Here is a 22192-nt window from a genome sequence, read left to right on the forward strand (position 1 = left end):
TGAGGGAATGTGATGTGAGTGAAGCACAGCCTTTGCTGTCTTTCCCTACTTTCACTACTCTTCCATCAACCCCTGTTTAGCGAAGTTTAGTTCTCTGAATGCAATACATCCTGCTGTGGATTGTGCCATTGGATGTTTTCAAACATCAGCGCTTTTGTCAGGTACCAATGAGTGGATTTCCATGAGGACGAAACGCTACAACTAGTCTATAGGTTGTAAAGATGTTTATTTGTGTTTCCATGAAAGCCATAGAATGTTGAAATGATGTCTGTATCTTTCTTTGATTATTCTTTTTTGTTAAGACAATTAATTACGTGCGATGATTAATGTGGGTACAAGCTCATTATTTAGTGTATGTATCAATGTATGGATAAAGATGCAGTGCTATCCTAGAACTTACGAGGACTTCCAAGTCTTCAACTTTTGCTTTCCGCCCACCTATATTTGAATATCAGCATTTTTATTTCTCTTTTTGGGTAGTTTAGATAATCAACTTGTGTTAATGCAGAAAGTAAGCTCTTTCTCTCATTATCCTTCTACTCGTTTATCCAGTATCATGTTGGTATTAGTCTCTGAATCTATTTTAGAGTCCATTTAATTCTAATGTGAAGTACATTATGCGTTCTTGCTTCCTTCTCTCTGTAAGTAGTAGACGTGAGCTGGTAAATTGAATGTTAGCTTTGTTTCGGATAGAGGAATCTCCGATTCGGAAGCTATTCGCTTAATTTGAACTATCATTCTTAGACCAAAATTCAGGTACGTGTGCTGAACTAAGCACATCTTGATTTTGATGGCCATCTATCATGTTGGCGTTGAATTCAAAAGGAAAAAGAGGAAAGGAAAAGAAAAAGAAAATCCATCAATACAACCTACCGAGAAACGTATCACCTAGAGCTAAAGGGCACCTATAAAGCGAGCAGTATGAACCTCTAATGCTAGGCCTTTTGACACCCTTTTTGAGATAATCAGTTCATCTGATCTTCTTTTGCATATCTGCAGACTAATATTGCTCAACTTAGCCCACATGTCTCTGCAGTGATACATGAAGTAAATGCCCACAAACAATGATACAAAATGATGTTTTCAGGTGTATCCTGTACAGATGCATACTGAACGGTAATAACTGTTGTAGACATTTTTTCAAGGAGAGGAAATGGAAGTAAAATACTTTGAAGCGGAGCACATTCACTGTATTATTTCTATATTACAAACGCCTTTTAGAAAATTATACAACAGAGGAGATATACAAAATTAAATGTCAGAACGCAGCACCAAAGACAACTTAAGAAACGAAGTACTAGATATTCCCAGTAAAACCACACACTAATTAACCAAGTATATGGTTAATTCAAAGGCGAGCCTTGAGCACCCTTTCCCAATTTAGATGGTTTGGCTTCTCCAGTCCTTGGACTGAGTGGCCCTCTTCCACCAAGCTGAGGACTTCGCTCCCCTCGCAGTACACTTACACGAGGGCTGAATGCTTTGTCCAAGTACCTTGGGCTCTGAACGCTTTTAGAATCTTTCATTGGGGTCGATGTGGAACTTGTTACCTTGGGACTGCTTGTATGCCGAATCTCACCGCGGCTGCGAGTAATCATCTCATCCAGAACTTCACCAGTCTCTGCAAAACACCCCGTTTCGCCCTCCTGCTAAGAGACATCCAATATGTGAGTATAATCTTAGTTGAACATAATAATGACCTTAACATAGTTACTTGCACACAAAGTTCGTGCTTCTTATTTTAAATACTGTATATAAACGAAACAGTATTCCAAGTACTAGAAATTGATTTTATCTTCTTTAGGAGCTTGAACTTACACAAGTGAGGTGGAATGGTAAAGCTGGTGCTTCTTCATACTCTGCAGCATCTAAATCTTGAAGGTGTGCCCCTTTAAAAAACTTGGGCAGGAAGTATTGTCTAACCGGAACTAATAACATGATCAGTAGGGGGAAAAGAACCCCAGCTAATGGAACCCATGTAATTCCAAAACACATGAGTAAGTAAGTTGTCTGGAAAATTGTAAAAGTAGCAATTGTCTTGAAAGGCACGGTTTCTACAAAAGTGGCATGGTACTCCTCAAGCACCCTGCAATGAAGAAGGTCAGTCACTGAGTTTAGAAAAAATGGTGAAAGGTAAAGACAAGCATGTCTGGACAAAAGAATGAGAGTATACTTGTATCTTCGGCTAGGAGCAGTGAAGAGTAATAGGATCCTCTCCCAAAATTGGTTCCCAGGTAAGCTTTCAATGGCCATGAAGGCAAAGTAACCCCAGAGTACTGATGTTGGGATCATTTTTAGCAAAGGCATGGCTGCAACACAGCCTCCCACCATTGTAGATTGAAGCAAGTTGCTAACCCTCTGCTCTTTGACCTCAACAGGTAACAAATCATCAATTTCCTTCTCAATGTCAAATATCGTCTCATCTACTGGGGCATCGATATTTCCCATGCTTGAAGCCAACTGAACTGTTGATTCTTTCAACTCGTTTAGTCCCTGCTCAAGAAAATAATTGGGACAGAGTTATTTGACTGCGCTAGAGATCTTAAACTAGTTAGGATGAGCCTGGACTTGAACTGAAATACATATTCAACTGAAGAAATGTTGGTGTAGTACCCTAGCTGATGCATCTTGGTAGATCAATGGAGTTTGCATCTGTTGGTAAGTTTCTTGCATATTTCCATAGAGTTGTCCCAAGCTTGCATTCTTGCCCATACTTCTGTGTGCGGTGGCCACGAGCCTGCTACGAAGCAACTGCCAAAACCAGTTATATTAGGCAACAGTCAGATAGTTGTGAACAAGAAACCTCTTGCGCCACATCATCCATACTAATTTAAGAATGATGTGACAGGAAAATTGAACCGCAACTTGGTTGTACTAAGTTTCAGTGTAAAGAGGGATCCATGGATAGCTTACTTGATGCTTAAGAGTAGCCAGACTTTTTGTATGCATCGGAGACTGCGGGATGACACCATTTGCTGGAGGGATACCTAGAAGCCCACACACTAAGGTCTGCGATAAAAAATCAGGCATATTAGCATCTCAGTGGAGATATATCACACTATAGAAAGCCATTACGGAATATTTATGTGAAAACCATGAAGGGAATTAGAGATTTTTATACCAAAAAGCCTAAAAGAAGTAAATCGTAATGGAATGAAGGCGGCTTTCTCAAATTGAACTCCTTTTGCTGAGCAAGTTGAGATGCCACACTGTGATCAAAGTAATATAGAACTGCAATCATTGTTGCTGGAATAAAAGCTCCAATTATGTACAGTACCGGGACGTTCAGCATATCCTGTAAATTTAATTATAAATTGTAAACCACAGTTATTGTCCTTAAGTTACCAACGATCTATCAGTCCAAGCAGTTATTTATACAGAAAAACAGGAATCGCTTGTGTCCAAAGGTAAGATCAATGAGACATACCTTGACAACCATCCAATTTTCATAGGCACCAGGTGACCATGGATTTGGACTGAAAAGGCGTCGTGGAATCCCATGAGGAACACTACTGGTTGGTATGTAGGAAACTCCAGTCCAGACTAGAACCATCAAAGGCACACCATAGTCTGCTATGAGACCTCGAAGCCAGCCTGTAAAAAATAACAAATATAATCTTTTTCAGGTACAAGTTGGAGGTCAGACCATAATGAAACACAATTTTTGTATATATAACTTAATATTGCGAGTGCAACAGCTTAATAAGTTGTAGACCACAGAACTGGTGAAATATTTGTTCTTTCTGTTCAGTGTTGATGCTTTATAAATCGCACTATTATTGCTTACCAGCTCCATATCGCCATGAACGTGCCTTTCGGCTTCTCAATGCTGTCAGAAGTAGGCCAAATGATAGGACTAAAGCAAACATTCCATTCGCGAATCTCCAAGATGGTATAAACTCTGTTTGCCCTAAAGCTTCTCGATTTGGAACACGAAACTCATCCACAAGTCCCTAGAAAACGAAACTGAAAATCAAAATAATGACATAAAACTGCACTTGTAGAACTAATTAGTCGAATTTATTACTAGTTAAGAATTTCATTCAGATTATTAGTTGTCCATAGACAATCAAAGAGTCTACGTTTTGTAACATAAGTACAAGCTGACCGAGAAACATCGTTTAACTTGAACATTACCAATTACATGCCTTCAGTGAAACTTCACAGCATGAAGCAAGGTAAGAAGAAATTAGAGAACATGAACAGCTTTAGGTCTTACCGTGATAGCTTGCTGCATGAATAGCATTGCTATAAGCAGACCAAACAGTTCTCCTGCCACGCGAGTAAACCTGTTGATAATTGAGCAAGCTCCCAAGATAGCGAGCAAGAACAACAAGATTGCTGTCCACACACAAACCCTGCACATTACAATGTATGCACAAAAACCATATAAATATATCGAATAACTTTAATAAACGCGACTTACAAATGAAGAAGATATAACATACCATCCAGCCCATGCCAAGAAGAGCTTTGGTCCTAAATCAGGTCTATCTTTAACAAAGTTAAACATGAACGTGTACATCAGTACAGTGGGCTCTGCTACTCCAAGTATCAGTAAAGGCTGACCTCCAATGATCGAGTGTATGATCCCACAAAGCGCAGTAGACGCTAACGTTTGAACGGCTGTTATCACCCCATCTGTCGATACCAAGTACAAATTAGATCATAGCATTTGACAACATAAGATGTGTACTCGATATAATTATTTGGTGGTTTATATGTTTGTTAAAGAAATTTCGTGTACACACCCCTAGAAATTCATTTAGCTGTATTGAGCTTAAAACAAATAGAAATACAATGCGAAGGCTACAGATTGTAAAGATAACCATAAACACAATGATAATGTACTATCTTTATGCTGATCGAAATTAAGAATTTGCTTTACCAGTATTTCTCTCCAATTGTTCTCCAAATGAAATGACCGGTATTGCAGAGGCGAAAAATATGTAAGTTGTTGGAGCCAAAATCCTGGAAACAATCATAACGTGTTACAACATTGTCGTCGCATAATATCTGACACTATGTAAGGAAATATCTGGAGATTCCTCATGAGATACATACCTGAGCCCTGCAGTGAAACCACCAGTCCAATCTTGCTTATAGCACGTCAACCTTGCTTTGACATCATTCTTGATTCCTTGAAAAGGTACAAAGGTCTCCTCCATGGTTTTAAATATACGAACTGGAATGTCTTGCTGAATTTGCTTAAAAGAACTAGGGGCAGAAAGACACAGTATGCAATCTTTTCTTATGGATGTTGTGGTGCCACCATTGTGAATTGGCTGTGCACTGAGATGGTTTGAAATGTATTCTATGCTGAACTTATTACATGATTTGGTTACTGAACAGATAGCTCACAAGTCAATTTAGTTCAACAAGAAGGCAAGATACACATATGGAGAAATTCAACAAGGTTCTGTTGTTCAAAACACTATCAAACATCAATAATGACAACAGCATTACATGATTCAGTACTTGAACTGGACAAAACACAGCTGTTCTTAAACAATTCAACTAAGGTTCAGAGCTCAGCTTGTGCTATAGCCTATAACAAAGAGAGAGATGGAAAAGATACACAGGGATGGTTTGGAGGAAAGCTAGAAATATATAGAGATATGAAAAGTGTTGAAAAGGAGACTGTAGATTTGATGCAGATGCAATGTGGGTCAAAAGAGTATCAGGAAAACTTCACTGTCAGTGCACAACAGCAGAAACAAATATATAGTATTGTAAACTCAATAAAAATAATGATAACCCAAAAGGCTAAAGCTCCTCCAGCAGCAAAGTAATAAGCTAAACTAAAAAAGATATCAAATTAAAACTGAGAGTGAACATTATAATACCAGCTCAAGATACTTGAGAATGAAGAGATAATATATCCCCACTTTGTTGGCATTAAAGAAGAAGAATGAGAAGTAAATGCCAGTGCATAACAAGCTGGCATTTGGAACTTTGGAAGTACCAGTGTAGCTTCTCTTTCTCTAATGTAACATTTCTATCTATTATTATTTTGAGACAAATAGATGGTTACAAAACTTTGATTCTTTCATAAGCAATGATACATTTACACCTAATTAATTATCAAGTCTCGACAACTTTGATACATAATAGGAACACACACCGTTGACTTGAATCTCTATCAATAGAGAGGGACCTACATTATTATTAAGCTGTTAGGTGAAGGAGAACAAATTTGTTCACTGATCACAGTTGTTGAATATTGAGTTTTAACGTTTTGATCTAGGGAGTGCTCGTTGACATTTTTTTTTTTAATCTTGTGTGAACAATATTGTTCACTTTCTTCATTGCACACTATTGATTCTGCATCGGGATGCAAAACTGTTTTGCATCTCGATGCCAAAAAAATTAGTGTGCTTTTGGTTAATCTCCTAGGCAGAGATGGTGGTGACAATGAGAATTGTTATGCATATCTTTCTTCCTGTTTTAATTAATTGTTATGTGCCCTTAAGATTTTATTTTATTATTATTTTTATTTTTCGCTATCAATATTTGAGATGCTTTCAATATGTCGAGTTTCATATTGTTTTTTTCTTATTGGTCTTCAAATTCTAAAAATATGAAATTCAGCATCATCTCGAATTCTCTACACATTATTTTAACTTTTAAGAGATGCACTCCCCTGAACTTTTTAAGAGCTCGTCACCCAAATTCCCAATCTGATAGAAATCACGTGAAGCAGTGGTTATTGCTGATTCACTACAGCTATGCATGGATTTTGACTTTTGAGAGTATGTGGTCTAATTTTTATATGCACGTTGGTGCACGCTTAATGCTTTGAGTGCAGAGCACTGTTGAAATCGTTGAATTGTGTACAATGAGTCAGTGATCAAAGGAAAATTACGTGGCTAAAAAAACACATTTGCCGAGATGCAATGCGGCATTGTGAGTTTGCGACTAATACTCGTGACTGCGAAATAGGCTCTGATATCACATACCACGTAGATACGTAGACACTTTTCAGCACGCACTCAACCAGCTAAAAGCCGAAAACTTTTTGAAGAAGACGGCAATTGTGCAAAAGAGCTGCACCCACAGAAACTGTTATTTTTCTTCCCAAGATATTTATGTCATTAGGTTCTCTTTTGCTATATGAATACAAAACAAATACAGCCTAATACTAGTTACCAAAATAATAAAAATACAGCCTAATACTTTACCCAAAAAAAAAAAAAAAAATACAGCCTAGTAAGGCTTTACCTAAAAGAAAAAAAAAATTGCAGACTAATGAGAAGACAAACTGGAGAATAGATGGTCTCATATAGGATGTAACTTCCGAGTAATGCATTGGCCCCATCCTACATTGGAGTGTTCTAAATCTTTTCTGCAATCGATCAAGTTAGAAGTTGAGATAACATTCGATAATTGATGAATTCATGGACTGAGACATGGACATTATCTATCTTTCGGCAGTAGAGAAAGGGACATCTTTCGATTAAATGTTAATAATCCTCTAATATGTCAAGCTACCAATAAATGCTTTCACGTACTTAAGTGATTTTTTTTTTAATCAGTAAAAAGTGTTATATTATATATAAGGTAAAATAGAGTTGTGTTACAATTTGGTACTGTCTCTTCATGTCATTGAAAAATAGTATGAGTGAGAGCCTCACAGATTATACATCACTACAAAAAAACACATTACCACTGGTTGTCGATGATTCTTGTCCAGTTGAAAACCAAATCCGAAAAGTAGTGAAAGCTAGTAACAAAGCGCTGTCATGGATATGATATTTTAATTTAGAGCATTATAACTCCTAATCGTATAGTCGTCATTACGATCCAGATCCAAGATTTACTGATATTAACATGCATGCACTCCTAACTCCTAAGTCAATGTGTACTTTCTTTAAGATTTTTTTTTTTTCAATATTATGATGGTGTGAAAACAGAACATGTAAAAGAATTGGGATGAACTAATGATCCTTCTTAACTGATTGATTCATCACTTCTTCATCTGTGGTTTATTAAATGTGTTTACAGCCATACCCTTTTCAAAGGTACCAGCTGATTAGTTGAAGCCTTCACTATTATTTCTTAGTGGTGGACGCTCCTAACTCCTGATGCACCTAACCTGGATGTGCCTACTTCGTGGGGTCTAAATTTTTTGTCAACCTTACTCAAAAATCCTAATATCTAAATTTTAGAAATTAAGACAGAGAACCAAGGTCATATATATGAGAAAATATTGACATTTGGTGCGAAGTGGAAGAAAAGTGGCTGACAATAATTTTATACATTTTGTTACTTCTTAAAACTAAACACTTTCCGTGACTACGTGTGACGTAGCTTAGGATCTCTATCGCGGAATATGCCGGCGCCAATTGCTCTTTCCATCTCAGCCACTGAAGGTTGTTTCTTTGGAGTGGTGTTGGACTTGTGAGTTGCATTTCTTATCTTGTTCACACCCCTTGGCTTAACGATCTCTTGGTTATGGATAATAGGAGGAATACTAGATGAGCTGTGTTTTTGGGTACTAAAGAGGCAAAAACGAGAGTGTTGGTAGTGGTGGTGCAGCTCAAACCAAATTTCAAGTCATCCAAAGCTTTCATGAACGTCATCCACTCAAGAAAATATCTAATTTTTTTGCAGTTCTGATTGTTGTAAAACTTTACGGACTATTATTGGTCTTTGACTCCTTGTATATGGGATTAGTTATCAAACTAACACAAGCATAAAATAAGGATTTTAGTAAGAAAAAACTACATAAACTGGTTCCAGTATGAAAATTTTCCTATCTTTGACACTTGATTTTACTTTCTTACTAGGAATGATGGTATTAGTGGATTGGATTTTGACCGTTAGAGGTCACAACAGTCAAACTAAGCAACTCAACACTTTCAACCATGTAGGCATCTAGTTTTATCACTTAAAAATACTTCGATGAAGATGTGCCTTGATCAATTCCAGGAGAACACCTGCAAGTAGTACAGGGCTACAGGCAATGAAGGAACTCAATGTATCAATTTGCTAGTGAATTTTCAGCATATATGCCTTCACTCCGAATTTTAATACCAATGAGTAGAATAATTATATTATAGGGTCCATAATTATACCTGCGAAGTTCACTTAATTACATATTAGTTTCTTCGTCAATATAGTACGCAGAACTTGAGAGTTTGTTATAGACTTCCAGTACAGAGCCAATCATGCAACAAGCCTAATAGCAAAACGATGATAACATACTATTAACGGGAGAAAGGGAGAACAAGAAGAAAATGAGAAGGGAAATGCATACATTATTCATGTACTTTGGAAAGTCGGGTCCAGTTGACAACTTGACATCATTTAACTGCGACTAGGATTAGTAGGAATATAGTAGAAATATTTCTCAAAATGCAGTTGATTTGTCTTCCTCAGGTACTCATATTTTGACCTGCATATTATATGATATATATGCCCAACTGTTAAGAATATTAATTCACCAGTAAGAGTTTGTCATCATTGTTCTAGATCTACACGGAGGACCGGCATTGTAAACTCTATCCATAGTCTTCTTCGCCTGAACAAGAAAGATAGTAGCAAGTAAATTTGAATTGCTGATGAACTAAGGACAGTCAAAGTGTCAAACGGTTTTCACTTCTTCATCCCAGTCAGTCCGTATGGTTATGATTAGAAGGAAGAAGGATTGTACAAAAAGCGCACATGTAACTCCTAACCAGAGTCCCTGTTAACAGAATTTAGGAGCAGAGTAAGGAGTGAATGTCATTTCCATATTCTGGTAAATGCACAGATGACCAAAATACATGTGTATGTCCCTGGTTTAAGGGAGTTTTTCTCTTTAACCATACGTAGTATCAACTATCAAGGAGGGTTCAGTGTTTCACACCCTCCACCAAGGCATAGACTATTTGTATTCATATAATTCTACAACATTCTCAATCTGCCTAGCATTTACTCTAAAAATGACTTTACCTTGATCTTTTTCATAACCCATAAGAACCAGTACTCCGGTAGATCGAGTACTTTGAAATAGGGCGGGTGGTCATGAGTTGAGTTTTGCCATGCTCAAGCTCCACTCCGAGAGTTTAATATTGGGCTCAAGCTCGACTCGTCCAGTTGTACTAATAGCTCGAGCTTGACTCGGCTCAACTCGTTTTGCACTACGAGCTTGGGTTCGAACTCAAGCTCAGTTATGCTCGTTTGAACTCAAACTTGAAAAAAAAAAGTATAAAACATTAAAACGGGTATATGTTATAAAATGGGTATGGACTTATAAAATGAGTAGCTCACGAGCTACTCAAACTCGAGCTAGAATGAGAATAACTCATGAGCTACTCGAGATTAAATTTGAGCTTAAATTAAGCTCAAGCTTGACTCATACTTTTGTGCAGGTCGGCTCAATGACCAGCCCTACTTCGAAATATACTTGTACTACATCAGGTCATTAGGTCCCTTGAAGCTGTTCTAGGAAACGAAATTTGTTGAGATGTATAGGGACTACGGTAGTCGGGCATTTAAAGGGCCGTTTAAAAGTCTAGGATCATACATAAGGTTCCTGGGCAGCTGAGCTCCATCCACTCATGACTCATTGCAAAATGGTTCTCAGTTGGAATCTCCAGTGTCCCTACAGTCCATGTACTCCAAATCACCCAGTAAATTCAGTCAACATGTATGTTCGGCATATATATATATATATATGGGAGGGATAGAGCCACATCTAACTTTTTTAAAGAGAATAGCTCGGTGAACAGTGGATCTTTCCGGTTATACCTTTATATGGGTTCAATTATTATGATTAAGGTCAAAATGATATTATGTAATATTATAGGTGAGGGAGGGGTAAAACCGTCAATTTTTATTGTGAAATTCAGACATTTCTCTCTCATTTTAGCAAATTGCTATTAGTTTTTCAAAAAACTTCGAGATTGTCACTAAACTTGGATTTTTGTGGTTGCTCGGCCCAAACCAGCTTACCCCACATGTAATTTAGCACATTGCCATCAGTTTTGTAAACAACTATGATAATGCCACTGACTGAAAAAAAGACGCACACGTGGTGTAGACACGTGCTAGTGTACTAATTCTTATATATGCACACATTATAGCCACATTTTCAATATATAAATTAATTAAGGTCTGGTTTTTTGTGGAGATGATTCCCCCACCATGAAGATCATTCTCACAAAAAATTATAACATTTGGATATGTCTAACCATATAAAAATTAGTGTTCATTTTTGTACTTTTCATCTAACGGTCCAAATTTTTTGTAAATTATAAATTGATTTTTGGTAGAGATGTTCTTCCCACAATATAGATCATCCTTAAAAAAAAAAATTAGTTACAGTGTTATAAAATTATCCAACGGTCCAAAATTTTCAAATTTCAAAACAATTTTGGACAAAGTTAAACATTTTCGTTGGGCTGATTTTTTTTAGGAAGATTCTCTGTGTAGCAGGTAATTTATGTTTGTAGCTGATTTTCATTGCTTGATATAATTACCTCCCCGCAGAATTAATTACAGGATACAGACAGTGATTTTTAATTTGATTTCGGTCTTAATAGATGGCGATACATTCACACATAACATTTAAGTTCATGTCTTTGCTAAGCATTTTAAATGGACATTCTTCTAGTAGAGAACCCCACAATTAATCTTTAATGTGGTTATCTTGAATCTTAATTTGTTTTATTTTACTCATTAAATATTGTTATCCTAATGATATTTTTGTCCCACCACGAAAATAATTTGATTTATAGAAAAATGATCAATTTTGATTCTCCACAACTACCAACAACATTACGACAACCTCCACTTCAAGAATCAATTAGGAAGAGCAAAGCTATCAAGAAAAAGTAATTGAATTAAATATATGTAATGGCAAGTTCAAAAGAAAAAGTTTACTCGAGAGAATTGTTTTTGATCCAGGGTATCCTTAAATCCCACGTAGTTATATTCATTGAATTCGTGAGAACTTTTTTATGTCCAATGGTTTAAAATTAAAACCGCAATCAAGTATGTCTATATTATGCGGAAGATAATTTGCACTAATGAGCTTTTTTTGGATCTCTTTATGAAGTTTTGAGAGATGCTTAACAAAGTTGTGCCCACAAAAAACTCAAACTAAGAGAAATATAAGTGGAATTATTGTGTCTCTGGCCAGTACTATGGTTTGCTAATTATTTGACTCAAAAATGGATGGCCAAACTTAATGACTATGACAGTACGTGAGTTGGGCGCGTTTGTTTTTGCTTTTAAACTTGAGTTCCGGTTAATTTAAAAAGAAAATGAGTTCTTAATAAGACTTTAGCCTGTATTATATTGTTTGATGTCTTAAAAAATTTCACTGAAAAATCTGATTGAATAGGTTCATGTTAGAAATCAGATTAGATGATTGGAACCAACTTCAAAAAAAATAGCTGACCAGAACCATCAGTTTCTAAGTTTGTCTGAGTGAAGATCGCGAGGTGAAATCATCTGGTACTATACCATCATGATCAACAACTTTTGTTTTTTCGATCAGCATCATGATCAATACCTGAGTCTTTACGTTTCTATCACTCTTAATAACGGAAGTCTTAGTGTCCATGACGTAGTTCTTTATACTTTATAGTCTATTCTATATTTCTATTTGTCATGAAGCTCAGGTCATGGCGTTGTTCTCTATCATGAGAGGCCATTTTCATCAGAAAACTAAACACGCTATGACATTATAGTGATTCTACTAATGATTTTGTCTAGCACGAGAACTTTTAAACTTAAACCTAGTCGTCGGTTAATTGTGAAGTGAATAGTGACAACTGACAAAAACACATGTCGATAAAGTCATGCATATAATTCTATCAATTGGCACAATTAATCTCAACCGATGCAAGTGGTAGTAGCCTAGTGGGCCAAGAATGATGGCTAGAAACTTTCTGCTTTTAATTTGTGAGTCTCAACTATGCCGTGTGGTGAACTCATGGCTCCGTTGGCTTTCACCAAGACTAAAATTCAACATCCATCATAGGTCATGTAAAGTAGTGTTCTTCAGTAGATGCTCATAATCGCATAGTACAGTCCATGTTTTGTTACGGATCCTACATTCCTACGTTTCTGTTTAAGGCTTTGCATTTTGCATTTTTGTGTTCGACCCTTCGAGAGCATATATTTGAACAGACTTGAAAAATCCGATGCAAGGCTGTTTGACATAATCGATACAAGTGCATGGGCATATCACTATTGATTTGTATCAACATACCCGCCGGAGTATATTTCAGCTTAGTAGAGACGTACGCCTAGAGTTACAGTTCAATTAATGCAAATCAACCTCACCACGATAATTAATTAGAGACTACTTTACTTCACCAAAAAAAATTAGAGACTTCTTTACCATGTTTAGCCGTTTAGGGTCATCCATAAGGAGATACTTATCATGTCTCCTGATTAGATGGTAACCACACATCAATAGCATCATTAAAAGAACCTATTTTATTTTATGTAAGTTCCATTCCCTAAAATCAAGTGAATCTGTGAATGGAAATCCTTTATACGACAGTATGGAGGCTTGATTGAAGAATAAATGTGCTTATGTGCATGGGGCTCTAGCGGCATTGGCATATGAAGTCATTTCAGTGGTCACTACAAAACCGAAAATAATAGAGGTGACGCACGTGTGTTTCCATGACAGTTACTAATCAATTCGTACTATTTAGAATGGATTTTCAACAATTTTAACAACAGAATAAGTTTGTGTACAGGCAATTGTTTGCTGTCCACAAGGCCTCAGTTTTTGATTGGTCTAGTAGCTGCCCAAAAAAACTGTATTACTGCCTAAAAAAAACTGTTAAACTGATCGAAAATGGACAAATGAGATTGACTGTAGGAACTAGGAAGTGTTTAGTGATAAGTACAACTGTTTAGCTTCAAGATAGGAACAAAGAAAGACAACAAGTATCATTTGAATAGCAAGGATATATTCCATTGACAAATGGCGTGGTCTTTTCGCAGTTCATTTGGTCGGTGATTTGAAGTAAAGCTCAAACAAGTTTCATGCCTTTCTAGCTCTTAGAATTCGAATGGACGGAGAACAGAAACAGGAAAAGCTGAATATCTAGTCTATTGCCTACTCCATCGAATGTTTTTTGAGTTGCAAATTAAGCCAATCACGCAAGTGTAATTAGATACTGTCGACTTATACTATACTGGAACGTCCAGCACTAGACGTTAAAATTGGTACTGTCTCGGGAAACACTGAAACCATTTAGAACATGGCTCAATAACATACTTAAGAAAACCTATAGTATATATGTTCTATGAGGGGCATTCCACGCGTTTAACAAAATCCGGCCTAGTACTACAACTCAAGATAGTCGCCTCTTTAGGCTAGCAATTGTGCACGCAGCTTGACTGTTGCGTCCGCCACTCCGCAGCAATGTTCCCTTCTCTGAAAGTGTGAGATTCTAAAGCCATTGATCTGCCTGATTGCTCTGTTCCATCTTTGCATCAAGCACCATGGTACCTCTGCAATTTGATCATGGAAATATGAAATAAACCTAATGTATTCACGACTTTTAGGGCAATGATTTTAGGCTCAACTGATTGTGGCCTTAGTCGGGAGGCGCACGCACAGAAAAGAAGTACTTTGCATTTAGAGAATCACGTAAATGAACAACTTCCAAAGTTTTTGAGCGGTTCTAATGGAATATAAGTCCTTGCCAGAGTGTGTTTAGGAGTGTATTACTAATGCTGGCAAAATTACCTAATCTATAGATCCATACTCGAGCCTATCCAGAAATTAACTAATACTATTGTAGAACACAACAACTAATTAAATAGACAAAACATAAAATTTATAGTGGTTCAGTGCCATTGGGGCAACCTACGTCCATGGGAGAAGAAAGAAGTTTTATTGTTTGATGGATAATTAGGGTTTGGTTACAGAGATTTATATAGGTACACACAGGTACACAGTCGTCTGTAGTAGTTTCTAAAGATATGGCGTCTGCACTTATAGAAACAAATCTATCAAACTTGTTGTGAACTGACTAGGGGCGCACGCTCCTTCATCATGCACAACTGAAAGGCGCACGCCCTGTCTCTTTCTTCTCCCACACTCCCCTCAAGTTGGTGCGAAGATATCCAGCGAGCCCAACTTGGAGAGTATATCATGGAATTTTGATGCTGGAAGTCCCTTGGTAACTAAAAATGTCTGCAAGCACTGCGAACAAAGGAGGTGCATAACAACAATGTTGGACTGTACTTTTTCACGCACAAAATGACAGTCAACTTCAATATGCTTAGTTCTTTCATGGAACACCGGATTTGCAGCAATGTGCATAACAGCTTGATCATCACAGTAAAGTGTAGTTGGCAGATGCAAACCAAAACATAAATCCTTCAGAAGGGCTCGCAGCCATATAATTTCACTGGTGGTGGAAGTCATAGCCCTATACTCAATTTCAGCACTAGAACGAGCCACCATATTTTGTTTCTTGCTCTTCCAAGTGACCAAATTATCTCCAACAAAGGTACAATAATGAGAAGTAGACCGATCAATCCGACATCCCCCTAATCAAAGATCTCAGATAGGCGTAATAGATGTATGCCCATTTTTCCGCATTCAAATACCTTTGCCTAGCGATCCTTTCAAATATTGCAGTATTCTAGAAACTACATTCATATGTTGGGTCCTTGAGCGTGTATAAAGTTTACTAACAAACTTATCGCATAAGAAATATCCGGTCGGATAATAGTTAAATATATTAGTTTACCAACTAATTGTTGATACTCACCGTGTCGAGAAGAAGATCACCGGTGTTGTCCAACTTGACTCCAATCGGCCGTCTTTGGAGAATCGATGGTTTTACCCCCAAATTCATGCTTCACGAAAAGATCCAACATATACTTTCTTTGATTAAAAAATATGTCCCTTTTTGAATAGGCAATTTCGATCCCAAGAAAATACTTCATAATACCCAAATCCTTGATGGCGAATTTATTGTGCAGTAGATCCTTGAGCTTAGAAATTTCGATATGGTCATTACCTGTAATAACTATGTCATCAACATAAATAAGAACAACAACCAAGCCTGACCTGCTAGACTTAACAAATAATGAAGGATCAGCATCACTCCGCTTAAGACCGGTTATGACTAGAACTGAATTGAGCTTGGCATATATACCCTGCTCGTGGAGATTGTTTAAGTCCATAGATAGTCTTTTTTAACTTGCATACTAATCCAACCTTAGCCTCCTTCGGATGTCCAGATGGGATGCTCATATACCCTTCTTCTTTAAGATCGCCGTATAAGAAGACATTTTTAACATCCATCTGAAACAATTTCCAGCCTTGATTTACAGCTAGAGATACAAGAACTCTAAACGTGTTCATCTTAGCAACTGGTGCAAAAGTCTCCTTGTAGTCATGACTATATGTTTGGGTGAATCCCCTTGCAATGAGTTGAGCTTTAGGCCTCTCTAAAGAACCATCACTGTTGAACTTGTTTCTGAACACCCAATGACAATCAACTGTTTTCTTTCCGTAATTTAGCATAATAATCTCCCAAGTTTAATTTCGTCTAGATCACGAAGTTCTTCTTGCATCGCTTTTCTCCATACTGGATGAGAATTAGCTTCTATAAAGTTCTTTGGTTCTTGCACATCATCGACTGTACTCAAGAAAGCATGATGAGATGAAGTAATATAGGTGTTTCGACCAAATATGATCAAAACACCAAGTGTTGATAAAAAGACGAAGAACGTAGAAAAGTAATTAGAAAAATGATGGTGATCGGGGGAATGATGAGATCAGACCTTTATGGTTGCCTACGCACTCCAAATTATCGTTGGGATCAAGTCTCAAGAACGTGGTTCTAAATGAAAAAATAGTTTTGTATTTATATAGGTAGAGTAGAGAATCCTTGTAGCTCAAGTATTCTTGTAGCTTGAGTCATTGTGATATAATATAACTCTCAACCGATAATTATCTCTTTGATAAGAAATGAATCGACATAAATCAATGTACATTAGTGGCAAGCCATGTGGCTAAGGTTCAAAATTTTAGACACATGAGTTAATGGGCCCGTACATTGATCCATGGTATTGCAAATTGGGCTTTAGCCCCCGATTAAATGAATAAAATAGAGACTCCTACCAATGGACGTCACACGTAGGTGGGGTCGAAATATCGCTTCTTTGTCATGCGAACAAAGTTCACATGGCAAAGAAGAGAAGAAAATCAAGGAAAACTTGGAATAAGAAAAGAGCAAGCGGAATGTATAACAAAGTGTCGTGTGGACGTAAATGATAGGAAAATGGCAATCGGAAAAAATTCGTGAATTTATCGGAAACGACATAATGTCAAATTAACGTATACAGGACGCAATGTAATAAAAGAAGGCCGAAAAGGCATAGAAAAAATAAAATATGCACGTAAATAAAATTGCAAAAGAAATCGATTGCCAAAAATCAGATCAACGCGACACGAAAAATACGAAATTTGAATTCGACGACGCGTGCCAGCGGAATAGCGATACGCGGATTATATCGTTAAAAATTAAATAGAGGGGCAGTTTAGTAATAATATTAATAAAAGGAATTTAAAAACGAATTGGACTCAAAGTGTTCGGATAAGATAAGAATTGAGTGTAGAGATGAAGTCGAGTTGGAGAAGAATCCCACCAAAGATTGAAAACCTCAGAAACCTATATAAGCCGTAGTCGCGACATCCCATCCATAAAAATTGTATTCTCATCCAACGTAATAGACGCCCATAAGAGAAGTTTTGAAGCTTGTTCCGTCAAGCGCTTTGACTAACCCGTGCATGTTCTCTCACCATCATAGTCAAGCTCGCTCCATTCATATAGTTTTTCCAAAGCATGTCTTTCCCCGCTTGAAAAACCAACCGCTCTAGAAATAGCTCTTAGTTGCACTTCTATTATGCCGAGAAACGCCAATGATGTTGGAGGTCGCCGGATCAATTCAATATATCCACTCTAGGAATCACATCACAGTGTATTTTCCAGTGAAGGAGAATTTTCCTCCTCTCGCGTGCATTCAGTTATAAACACGCCTTTTTAAGGAAGTTCATCCTTTATCGCACTATTTAAAATCCCAATCTCGATTCTCACCAAGTTCATATGGTTATTGCCCATTGTAATTTCTGCCGCTTTGAATTATGTGGAACCTCTGGACTGAAAAGAATGAGGAAGAAGACGCAAGTGTTTGTAGCTGTGATTCTTATCCATATGAACGCTTTTAGGGGGGTTGGGATTTTGTCTTTGTGATTCACACCACCGGCAGAGGAGCCATTAATGGCGTCGACCTCGATTTTGTCAGTATAACAAAATCGCGTGTTGAGGGTATCGGTGGATAGGGGTTTTACAGAGAACCAAACCGCTGGGTTTTTTGTGTAAAGGTTGCCGGTGGTGGCAGAAGGGTGGCCGGATTGTTAGTGGGCCGATGGAGCTAGAGAAGATGAACGGTAACAAACCGAACTTGGGCTTGGGCTTGGGTCAAGACTAAGTGGGTCGGTTGGGTTTGGGCCCGGATTCTATTTTAAGTTGTGTGGGTCGTAATTTAAATGTTTTGTTTGGGCCCAACTTAATTAAGTTTTGGGACCAGTTCTATTTTGTTTTGTTGGGCGGTTTCGAGCTTTACATTCCGATTTTCAATCTATCCGAATCCGATGCTATGTGTTTTTTTCCGTGAAACTACCGTAATATACGGATGAAATATAATCGAGAAGAAAAAACTCGATGACCGAGCAGACTTGGTGAGGTGGAAAGAAGGTGACAGATACAAATGACCATCCGAACCGCCGATGGTCGCTAAGGAAATACGTAAAATACTAGGACTCGAAAATTTGAGATGGATGAAGCGTAACGAAGTTTGAAACGAAGTCGAAGAAGATGAAGTAGTAATGGCTAAAACAATTAAATTGCGGTGAACGCAATTCCGCTGAGCAAAGAAATAGCTTAATTATCGGAGTGGTGGCAAATTGCACCGGACAACCGCCAATATCGCTCGGGCTAATCTTTACGAGCTACCGCTTACAAAAATGAATTTAACGTAAGGTTCGGGGCTCAAGAAATTTTCGCTGATAATCGACCGAAAAGCCATAACCGACGAAAGGGTACATAAAATTTGAAATTGAATTCAAGATTCAAATAGAAGTTTTAAAAGGGTTTCCAAAAGTATACCCGGATGGGATAGATTTCTGCATCGCCATGGCGAGGGAAGTGGAATCCGGCTGTGAGTTTAAAGTGCCGAACAAATTTCGAGGTAAGCCAAAACATAAGTATTGAAAACTATACTACGATTAAACCGCTGACTAACACGAAGTTATTTTTGTGTCTAACGTAAAACGCGAGTATACTACCGCATATTGAATTGACAAGGAAGTGGAGAGCAATCTTCGGTTCTTCTTTCATGAATGCTCGATGAAAGATTGGTAGATCCGAGCTACTTTGATGATATCGCCGATTTCGAAATTATGGGGTATCGAACAACGGCCCGATAGGTCCAAGGAGACACAAAAGCTTAAATGGCAAAGAAGAATAAGAGTCTCGAATGCAATATTCGGCAAATGCGATAGTGAAAAAGAAGATGGAACGGAGTTAACACGGCGAGAATTAGTGCCGAAGTTTGCCAAGCAAAAAAATGAACTGCATAAAAGAAGATGTGCCACAAGAAAAAACGCTTAACGGAGACCAAGAGAGACAACCCACGGTATTAATGTATGATGCCTCGAGGGACGGAGACTACAATGCACCAAACATCCTGCATTTAAATATAATACATACGGAACACCAAGAGGAAAAGGTATGCAATCAGTAGAAAACATAAATATGTAAAAGTGTGGTGAAATGTAATATCTCGCTCGGGTTTGGTATATACAGAAAAGAATGAAACAGTGATACGGACAAAAGATAGTGCAATGATCACAAAGTCGGTGAAAGAAAATAAACGGCAAAGCAAAATGCAGGATAACGAATCCAACAACCACCGCAAGTGGCGCCGTGGGTAATACTACGATGGAGGAAAACCACGTAAATCGTTAATGGTAAGTTGATCGCTGATTTTATTATTGGCGTTAGGACGGTAAAGAAATGAGTGTCCAACACTAATCCGATGAAATTGGTAGTTGAAGCGTAGATGTTCAAGTCCGAAAACGGCGAAGGAGTCGCCGGGATTACGCCACGATGGGGCTCAAAAATATCAAAAAATGTGACCGTAATACACGAGAACATCGGAGAATATGACAGAGCAATGTCAATGATCTTCGATAGTATAAACCAGGTATGATAGTATTATTTTTATCAGTTATTGCAAACTTGTGTTTAAGTCAAAAAAATGATGAACTCAGATATATATATATATATTTTTTTCCGCAGGTTAAAACGGCGGTAGTACGGGCCAAAGAAATTCATGAAAAAGTCGTGAAGAAAAATATCGTTCTGAATGAAGTCAATGCCTTAGAAGAAATAAAGAAAGCGAAGATACTCAACCAAAAATTGGAAGAGGCAAACAAAGCGTTAAGCGGAACCATCAAAAAGTTAGAAGACGAAAACAAAAACTTAACCGAGCGGACGGAAGAAGCAGAGGAGAGATGATGCGTCTGAAGAATTTGGGAAAGCCTGTGAGATAACGGAGGAACACAAACACTTAAAAGCAGATGTGATAGAATTGAAGTCACTCGTGGCGACCAAAGATCAGGAACTTAAACGTGCGCAAAAAGAGGTTGAGAAAAATAACAAGCGAATGACAGATTTAAACGAGCGGCTCGGCCAAGATCATGTGCAAATGGCACACTGTGAATCGTCCGTAAGACAACTGACAGAGACTTTAGTAGAAACGGGAGATGAACTAGAACGTGAGAAGATGAATTACAAAGATTTGTACGAGTTGTATATGCGAAAAGTTGGGAAGAAACCATTGGATTTTCCCAAACCAATGAACATGTGATTGCGAGTATGTAATACCGTAGAGCTAAAAATTATTTTTATGAAAATAAAGTATGTGTTGGCTATTGAATATCAGTGTGATGTCAAATAACATACCTATGGAAAACTGACAATGTTGTTGAAACGCCCCAATGCTAACTTTAAGCTTGCAAAATTAGATTGAGCTTAAAAATGTTCGATGCGAATCGACGCGAACTAAACGGGCACTTCATCGATGTTGTCATACATAGCGAAAGTAACCGACTAAGCGGAAATGTAAAATCGTTCAATTTAGACGGACGAAAATTAAATGTGGTAAGTTCGTCAGATTTTGTCGTATGATAATAATATAATGCGATAAAAGCTGTTCAACTTAGACCCACGAAATTAAACGTGGTAATTTCGCGATTTTGTCGTGAGCAAAAATAACGACTAAGCGTAAAGTGCCGCTCAAACTTAGACCGACAAAGCTAAACGCTTTAACCGTCCGATTTTGGTGTAGCGATAGTAATGAACTAAGCGAAAGCGTAAAAAGCTGCTCATCTTAGACCGACGAAATTAAACGTGGGTAATTTCGCCGATTTTGTTGTAGGAAGATAGTAACGCTGCTTAAGCGAGCCGTAGCGTGCTCGACTTTAGGATCCATCGAAATTAAACGTGGTAACTTCGCCAGATTTTGGTGTAGCGATAGTAATGAACTAAGCGAGCGTAAAAGCGTTCAACTTAGACTGACAAAGCTAAACGTGGTAACTTCGTCAGATTTTGGTGTAGCGATAGTAATGAACTAAGCGAAATGAAAAGCTGCTCAAACTTAGACCGACAAAGCTAAACGCCAAACTTCGCCGATTTTGTTGTAGCGATAGTAACGGCTAAGCGAGCGTAAAAGCGTTCGACTTAGACTGACGAAATTAAACGTGGTAACTTCGTCAGATTTTGGTGTAGCGATAGTAATGAACTGTTTGTTTAAAAGCGTTCAACTTAGACCCGATCGAAATTAAACGGGTAATTTCGGCCAGATTTTGTCGTAAATGATTATAAGGTTCGCTAAAACCAAAATCATACCATTGAACCGGCGAAATAACCCGCTTTTTATTGATTACCGAAGTCTTACAAAATGCAAAGATAACAACGGAAAATACATGCCCGAACCGGTAACAAACTAGATATTGTATTATTTTATTTCTCCGGGATAACGGAAAAACACAACTAAAATCTACTTATAGAACTTCATGCAGATGAAACGATTCCACGGCTTTATCGAGAACATTCCCATCTAAATCTCGGAGAAAATAAGATCCTTTGGT

At 37.7% G+C, this 22192-nt stretch overlaps 1 protein-coding gene across 2 annotated transcripts; it reads right to left on the minus strand.

The window, feature by feature from the left end:
• Window positions 1-1165: 1165 nt before the first annotated feature.
• On the minus strand, window positions 1166-5852 carry LOC147480728 (putative boron transporter 2). 2 transcript variants are annotated; one of them, XM_086576650.1, is made up of 12 exons: window positions 5065-5852; window positions 4889-4971; window positions 4449-4641; window positions 4220-4358; window positions 3788-3953; window positions 3428-3594; window positions 3122-3295; window positions 2914-3009; window positions 2614-2751; window positions 2174-2493; window positions 1819-2086; window positions 1166-1646 (listed from the first exon to the last, which is right to left on the minus strand). In XM_086576650.1, the coding sequence occupies exons 1-12, from the start codon at window positions 5166-5168 to the stop codon at window positions 1344-1346; spliced, it is 2151 nt and encodes a 716-aa protein (XP_086432776.1). In that variant the 5' UTR covers window positions 5169-5852; the 3' UTR covers window positions 1166-1343. The 2 variants fall into 2 exon arrangements, with proteins under 2 accessions (XP_086432776.1, XP_086432775.1); XM_086576649.1 differs by having other exon boundaries at window positions 1166-1649; window positions 5065-5581.
• Window positions 5853-22192: the final 16340 nt, after the last annotated feature.

Source organism: Coptis chinensis, chromosome 8, assembly GCF_015680905.1.
Source record: "Coptis chinensis isolate HL-2020 chromosome 8, ASM1568090v1, whole genome shotgun sequence".
NCBI classification, from domain to species: Eukaryota; Viridiplantae; Streptophyta; class Magnoliopsida; order Ranunculales; family Ranunculaceae; genus Coptis; species Coptis chinensis.